Source organism: Nilaparvata lugens, chromosome 6 (assembly GCF_014356525.2).
Source record: "Nilaparvata lugens isolate BPH chromosome 6, ASM1435652v1, whole genome shotgun sequence".
In the NCBI taxonomy this organism is placed as follows: Eukaryota; Metazoa; Arthropoda; class Insecta; order Hemiptera; family Delphacidae; genus Nilaparvata; species Nilaparvata lugens.
Window position 1 is genome coordinate 988,512 of NC_052509.1, and position 8,789 is coordinate 997,300.

At 35.4% G+C, this 8,789-nt stretch overlaps 1 protein-coding gene and 1 non-coding gene across 2 annotated transcripts in view; one reads left to right on the forward strand and one right to left on the reverse strand.

Moving 5' to 3' along the window:
- Positions 1-8,019, forward strand: part of LOC111057380 (arrestin domain-containing protein 2-like) — a 226,810-nt gene extending 218,791 nt beyond the window's left edge. Inside the window, exons 7-9 of the mRNA XM_039431324.1 lie at positions 1,398-1,595; positions 6,706-6,761; positions 7,782-8,019. Of these exons, the coding sequence (XP_039287258.1) occupies positions 1,398-1,595; positions 6,706-6,761; positions 7,782-8,019 (492 nt within the window). The remainder of the gene's footprint in view (positions 1-1,397; positions 1,596-6,705; positions 6,762-7,781) is intronic.
- Positions 6,466-6,584, reverse strand: LOC120352103. The gene has a single exon (XR_005571706.1). It is a non-coding gene; the product is annotated as a 5S ribosomal RNA (ribosomal RNA).
- Positions 8,020-8,789: the final 770 nt, after the last annotated feature.

The following is an 8,789-nucleotide window of genomic DNA, read 5'->3' on the forward strand; positions in this document are numbered from 1 at the left end:
CGTCAGTTGACCGATTTCTTATAATTAATTATTAGAAAAGTTGTAATATATGTTTATATTGTGAATATGGAGACGATATAAAGGTACCTCCTTGATAAGTCCGGTGTCCCTGCAAACAGTGTCTCTAGCACTTTCAATGGAGAAAATAATAGATGACATGGCTAAATCTTCACAATATACTGTACTTACTGTACTGGCCCTTCTCATTAGATTGAAAGTTGTATTCATGAGCGAGGTTCACTGTTCGCAGAACTACTAGTAATATTATGTATTATGATATACTATAATATTTATGTATAATCTTATAATACACACGCGATCTCGCGATTGGCTGAAACTAGTCGTGTCTTAAAAAAAAAATAAATAAGGCATCCGAGTAGCCCTATTTTTGAGGGTGTCCCACGAGAGGTGTGAAAACCGAATACCATAGATAAAGGTACTACATGAGATTTGCAACAAAAAATGTCAAGTAAAATCTTCTTATATCGACCTTAGTTTTCGAGATATATCGATTTTTCAAATTTTTAAAAATCTCAGTAACTAGAAAACTAAAATTCTAATTAGAAGGATATTGTTGGAAAGAGGAATAAAATTCCAATAAGATACAGATTTTAACTGATAGTCTCTAGTTATTGTCGTTATTTAAGGCTGTGCAAAGGCTAAAAATAAACTTTCTACTCACGATATTTTTCAAAGTTTTTCGATTTTTATATCATCAAGCTATCAAAATGAAAAAGTTTTCTCAAGAAAACATTTTTTTCCGATCATTACTTTTTGAGATATGAGCGCCTGAAGTTTGAATTTTTGGAACAGAACATTTCAAATTCGGTAAGAGATAAATCCATGAAATTCAGAGGATAGATTCTTCATGGTATTGTTGATCTAGTGAAACAAAAATTTACTGAAAATATCAATTTTTAAAATAGTTGTTCAATTTACCAAAAATAACTTTTAGTTGAGCCATTTTTGGTAAATTGAATAACTTTTTCAAAAATTAGTATTTTCAGAAATTTTTTGTTTTACTAGATCAACAATACCATGAAAAATCCATCCTCTGAATCTCATAAATTTATCTCTTACCAAACTTGAAGTGTTCTGTCCCAAAAATTCAAACTTCAGACGCTTATACAGTATCTCAAAAAGTAATGATTGGATGAAAACATTTTCATTTTGATAGCTTGATGATATACAAATCGAAAAACTTTGAAGAATATCGCGAGTAGAATGTTTATTTTTAGCCTTTGCACAGCCTTAAAAATATCTCGAAATCTAAGGTCGATATAAGAAAAATTTACTGCCAATTTTTTGCTGCAAATCTTATGTAGAATCTATGGTCTTCGGTTGTCCCACTTTTCATGGGACACTCTGTATATTGAAATAATAAATTTTGATTGCAGCACGTGGAATACTTCATAGACCGAGGTGTTTTGGGTGTGACCAAAGAGCTGCAGCATTTAGTACTGGAGTACCAGGGTGATTCAGTGAAACCTAACACTAGGACAAAATGGGACTCGGCACAAAGTCTGGTGGTCCCAGTCATGCCTCCCTCGCTCATTGGCATCTGCCGGCTCTTGCAGATTTATTATGTTCTAAAGGTGAGTATATAAAAATAATATGTAATATTCAATGTTATTAAAAATAACAAAGGCTATTCAGAATAGCTATTAGACACCTGGATAATTTGTTTTTCCTACAGTTACCTTGAAAAGTGACCATTCCTGCACTGATTACAGAACGCAAAGAATCACTTTTCCGCTCTAGTGCGCAAAGTATTACTATGTGTACTCTTAATACTTTGCATATTATCTTGCAGCCATCCCAATCATCTGTAGACATTGATGGCGTGTATTTTGAATGCGAATTTGTTCTATCTATATTTTTTCTGATTTTCAAATTAATACAAACGAGAACTCATTAAATTATACATTTTGAATATTATTGATTATTCATTATTTCAAATAATTTTTTTTCATTCATAAATTGATTGGTTGAAAAATTATTTAGAAATTAAGATTTACTCAAAATTATTCAAATTTTCAAATTAATTGGATTAATCTAATTGTTAATTTGATTGAATTATCGATTATTAATTTTCAATTGGATTATCAAGTTTAAAATAAATTAAAGCTGTTATTAATAACCAAATAATACAGACAAACATTTGATGGATTTCAGCCATCATTTTACCCATAATCAACCACTTCTCATATTGAATGGTAACTGTAGGAAAAATTTAATGTGAAATACGTGCGCAAAGTTCCTCTGCTGCACTCGAGAAACCATTCCGCTCTCGCCTAAACGTTTCTTTCGGTGCAGCGAACTGTCACTTTGCGCACTAGTTGCACAAATAACTATTTTAAATTACTTTAATGGCCATTTTATGAAAATACTGTCAGTACATGTATAGCTCCCTTCGGCTCCTAAGGAGTGAGGTTCATGCCTACCAGGAGAGGGGCCAGCTGCACCACCACGATACCAGGAGACGGGGCAACATTGACCTGCCCTACTCTAGACTGTCGAAAGCACATGAATGCTACCCCTTACGGACGCAAAAATTGTTTAACAGACTGCCGATTTGTGTTCGTGAGCTGGAGAACGAGAAATTTTGTAGGCTGGTACGTGAGAAACTCATCAGCTACCCTCTGTACTCACTGAGATATGATGAAACCGGTGGACTTGTGGACCAGTTGAGATTGTTTCATGATTTAGTATTGCAGTTCATCTACAGAGCCACATGAAACGACCTATCTGCAGCCATCTCTAGTTATTTGTGTATTAATTGTTTTATACTTTGACGAAGTCTGTCTGGCGACTGCCGGTCATGGACTGGATATACTGAATTACAAAACTGGCTTTCTTGGTAATGATAGAATTGCTACTTAGGGGTACTTTTATACTGAATGTGCACCTGATGTTGGGATAAGTCTTGAAATATATATTCGGTAGTGGTTTTACTTTAGTATATTTCGCACCTAGAGCAGAAAATGAGATTTTTCCGGCTCGAAATCAGTTTTCAAGTCCGAGGCCGTAGGCCGAGGACTAGAAAAGATTGAGAGCCAGAAAAACATTTTTGCCCATGGTGCGAACGCTATTTTTCGCCACACACAAAAATAAACAATATATATATATATATATATATATATAATATATATATATATATATATATATATATATATATATGACAAAAATGACAAAATATGAGAATAGTTGTTTACTATGCACTTCCGAAAGCAGAAGTGGAGGGTGATAGCTCTAGCAAATCTGAGGTAATCTGAATATCAGGAAATTGTCCAAGTATTTATATTTTTTTATTCTTATTTGTCTAAATAATCTAGAAGATGATGTTCAATTATGTGAGAGGTTGAGTTTATACTTTTTTATTCTTTCAAATGACAATAAGATGATATTATTATGAATGTTTTAATTATTGAATAATGAACACAAATAATGAAACGTTTTTTGATCACCTTTCTTAGTTCCATGTTAGCGGCTGGAAAGGGTACTCTTAGGCCGGAAAGAAACCTGTTCTGACATCAGATGAGAGTCGTCTGCAAACAATGTCTTTCAGATCTACATAGGGACTGGAAAACAGCTGCTTTCTGTGTAGTGTGGCGAAAAATGCTTTTAATATTTTACAGAAGTTTTTTTTTTAATTAGTGAGGGGTACTTTTATGAGAAAAGGGTACTACTTTCAAATTTTTATCAATTCATTGTTGTTTACTCATCTCCATTTTATTTACATTTAAAAATGGCTCTTAAGAGTCGAAACATAATAGGAATTAATAAAACCTGGAAGAGTAATGATGATTTTCATTTTATTCGAGTAGTAGCTCTATAAAGAAAAAAAATGCATGGTTGCCTGTAAAGTCGGAATATGGGCGAAAGTTTTATGTGACAACGACTTTGAGTGGTAAAATAGTTTTAATGTGAATATTCATTCGTATGGTAGGAAGAAGGATGAAATAATAACTCACAATGAGAGTGAGTGAGAGGCACGCGTCCCTTCCACTCGGGCATGGTTAGCCCGCGCCCGCCTAAGAGCGAGAGAGACAACCATTGACTTGACATTTTGAAGTAGTGGCGCAGTCGCAGGAGATTGCTTGCGGCGCCTGCGCAGGTTGACTGCTCCGTTTCACTCTCTCTCCAGGTGAATGCCTTCGGCTGCTGCCGCAGCATTGCTCGCCACTGCTCCTATTCGTGCTCTTTCCAGACGACCGTGAACCGAAACGAACGCTCTCACTCGCTCTCATTGTGAGCGCATAACGTGGGAACGTAACGCAGTTTCTTGAAGTGTCTCCCGGCAAACCAATTTATAAGACGTTGTCACGTCAAAAGTGTATACTATATCTAGAGGTGAGATAATATGTTGCATCATAAATATTGCACTGTACCTGTACCCTATCCTGAATTTTATACATTATCACAAAGTTTGATACAGTATCAATAAAATGGGTTTCTGCAGGACCCTCTATATACTACCGGTATAGTCCTGGTTTTTGACATCAATTCTGTGGGAAAGAAGAATATTCTCCGAAATATGAATAGTGGAATAGAAAAAGGAATCGTGGTGAATTTATTGCAAGAAAATTATTACATTAAAACAATATAAATAATGCATATTATGTAAACCAGTATTATTAACTCACCCGAAGCTCATCACTCATCTCACGATCACCTGTAAAAAAATAAAATTGAAAAACTAGGAACAATAGAAAAATATGGAAATAATATCAAAGAAATGATAATATATTATATGGATGAAAGAAAATGAATAATAATCTTAAAGCGACTATTATCAAATAACTAGGCTACAGTCCGGCTTATTATGGCTCAAAAACAGGGTTTCGTGGGCACTTCGTGAAGATGGAAACAGACCCGAATATTCTGATTCTAGGGTACCTCAGGATATCCGAACCACTTAATGCGTATTTCGGGGTCGCGACTGGGCCGCTTAAAGGCCGATTCAAAATGGAGGATCCAGCATTAATTGAAACGTATGACCGTTTTGGATGGTGGTGAAATTTTCATTGCTGCAACAATTGATCGTTTGACAGTGACACTTGAAGGGGGTGTGAAGGGGGTATGTCTGTGACACAATTTTTGACTTTGCAGCTCGATTTGGATTAGTTAGTAGGTGAACATAGCAAAAGTGCGAATCTTTATCCCCTCTGTGGAAGGTGTGGAAACGCACACCTTCAACAGAGGGGATAAAAATGCGCACTTTTGCTATGTTCACCTACTAACTAGTCCAAATGAAGCTGCAAAGTCAAAAATTGTGTCTCAGACACCCCATTCAAATGTCATTGTCAAACGATCAATTGTTACAGCAATAAAAATTTCACCCCCTTGAAAGGAAAACTTGGAATAGTGAAATAATACATAATTTCAAAGAGAATTCAATGCTCTACAAACCTACGATAAGCATCAGTTTTTATGATGCATTGTTGGAGAGTTATAAGCCCTGAAAGAGCAAAACATTGGATAAAAACCTGTTATTTTAACAATTACACACCTTCAAAAGCGAATATCTCGGGAACTGTTGAGAATATTACGAAATTCCACTGAACAAAAATTGTAGAGAATTTATCATGCTTCATCTTTGACTAGTTAGTTATGTCAGTTGAATGCATTTTTCTCAAGATATGAGCGTGGAAGCAAAACGTTGAAAAATGCAACTTTTAAACCACCCTCTTCCCTTAGCACATGAGTTAGGAATGGGGATTTTGATATGTTCTCCTCCTGACTAGTCTCAACAAAGCTGCTAAGTCAAAAATTGTGTTTAAAACATTCCCTCCAAATTCCTTTATCAATTTGTCTATTGATGCAAAAATGGAGATTTCACACACAACACTAAAGCTGCTGCAAAAGGTGTAGGGAAATTCGTAAAAGTGTGAAATTATACATCAATGATCACATAATTATACAGCTCATAATCAGCATAGATTTTTCCCATCGATTTTTAAAACACCAAAAATAGAAAAAAATTGGTGGCAAACGTGCTTTTTTCAAAAATGTCACACCTTCAAAAGCGGATATCTCGAAAACTAGAGGAGATATAAAAAAAGTTGTAGAATGAATATTGTAAGAAATTATGTAAGCTTTAATTTGTTATATGACAGTCAAGTCCTTAGGATACATAGTTTTTTAGTTTTATGCAAGAAACCAAAATATGGTACCTTTGAACAACCCTCAGCACAGGGGGTAGGGGTGGGGACTCTTGATATGTTTACCTCCTTACCACCCTAAACAGAACTGCGGGGTCAAAAATAGTCTTTCAAACATTTCTCTTTATACCCTTTTTTGAGCATTCATTGCCTGGACTAATAATTATAGAATTGTCTAAATAACTAATCTACACAGATATTGTATATTTTCAAAACCGTACTAATTTTAATTATTATCAAGTTAAAATTAATTGCTCAATCTGGGGTAATAAAAAGAGAAATATATTTGCTGTTAAAAAAGTGCCAACAGCACGTGGTGTTCCCAAGCGGTCACCCATCCAAGTACTGACCACGCCCGACGTTGCTTAACTTCGGTGATCGGACGAGAACCGGTGTATTCAACGTGGTATGGCCGTTGGCGAAAGCAATGGTGGAAATCTCTTTAGATTACCTGACATTGCTTGAACTTTTCTCAGTTTTGCAGAGTGGAGTTTTTGTACAAATATTTTTTAAAATAATTGGGCTATTGCTTGTTTTTTAGGTAAATTTGGAATTTCAAAAATCACAATTCATGACTCACAGCGATTTCCTATCGCTGTTATACCGATACTTTATTACCTACTCATCAATAATAATGCAGAACGATTCTATACATTTTTCAATACCTTACCGTAATTATCACAGATTGTAAATTGTAACAAAAAATTGCAGAAAGCAAAAGCATGATAACGTCGTGTACGAACACGAAGACGAAACCCGTGAAATTAAAACTGACACTTAAAATCGGCACTGGGGGCACTTTAGGTGGGGGCTGATGGTCTCGATAACAATTAGTCACGGCGGGAGATTTGAATTTTCAATGACATTACTACAACGTATGTTATTTCAACTGGTTACATTTCTTCCTTTGCAATACTTTTAGAAGGAAGAAAAGTAATGGAGCTGTAATTCCCATTGTATGTATTATAGTTATGTGTTTTATTTTTGTCACTGTCTGGAAATGTATGAGACAAAATTGAATAAAACAATAATTTAATTAATGCAGCAGTTTGAAAGACTGTAGTGAGGTCCACGTTATAATGGCAGTGGAGAAAGATGGGAGAACAACATTGCCGATCCTCTGTCTTGTCAATGTCTTTTATAGACAATGTAGCTGATACAGGTTTATTGATGTAATATTAACTGTTCATTCACGTTTAAAATAACAAATTATATTTTATCAAGCAAAAATTATATTTTTCAATGATTTCATAATGAATTTTCATAATCAAGATTAAATATTTTGTTAATTAATTATATTTCTTCATTGTTAAAAAACGATCTGGCAACCGAGCGAAGCGAGAAAGAGATAACGCTATCCGCTTTGTTGAATGATAGACAAGGATAGCAATACAATTGCTAATCGAACACTGACATTATAACGTGGACCTCACTATAGTGTTCGGTTTTAACTAAGCTTGGTCAAGACATTACATTCGTACATGATCAAAAGCCGGGTACAATTTACAAGTGTGTGCGTCTTGGAAATAGAACAAATTCATTACATTACCATTACATTATTCTATTCATAAATAGAATACGGTACATTCAAAACACATAGAATAAGTTCATCAATAGTACCTATCTATCACCAAAGAAATCATTCGTTTTCGCTAACCTTACTATTAAATCCTCATTTTCATCGTTTACAGAAGTGGCGTGTGACCACGTGGAAGGCGGTCTCTACATCGGACCCGAGTTCCTCTTGGGCCAGGTTTACGATGGCAGTTGCAGCACCCAGGAGGTGCGAGAAACAGTTGTGCTCTACCGGCCCGTATACGTGAGTGTAGCACGCAACGTGCCCACGTCAGACTAGCATCAGGCCATGCCGGGTCCCAGCGGAGCCACGGCACACCACACATGATCGCTCGACTCTGTCTTGGTCAAGCGTGATCACTGATCTTCGGTTAAAGGATGATCGGTTATTAAAGGTTAATCATCGTTTAGAGGATGTACAATGGTTAGGATGATCGGTTATTAAAGGGTTTACGGTAGTTAGGATGATCAGTGATTAATTTGATTTGATAGAGGATGATCGGTGTTTGAGACATTTACAAATTACGAGCACATTCCTCGTCACACATGATTAATGGTTTATGGTTTTGATAATAGGTACCGTGGTTAAAGGGTAATCGGCGGTTAAAGGATGATCTGTGTTTGAGGCATTTACAAACAGATTACTACTCGTCATACATGATTACTGGTTTTGTTTGTTTTATCAACATGGTACAGTTGAAGGTAAATCAGCGGTTAAGTATGAACAGCGGTTAGGATGATCGGTTATTAGGGTAAAGGATGTACGGTGATGAGGATAATCAGTGAATAAACGATGATCGGTGTTTGAGAAATATACAAACAGATTCCTCATCATAAATTATTACTAGTTATTTATTTAGCGTATGGCAGATACACATCACATATAAAGCTCATGAGTCTCAAATGGTTATTTGTTACGTCAGTTTTGTCAAACTGACGTAGGCGTAGGCCCAAGTTGATTGGAAGTCTGGTCATCAGATCAATACTCATTTAAATTATATTAAATTGATTCATCAATGATTATAGAATTATCAGTGGTCAAGCCTTCAT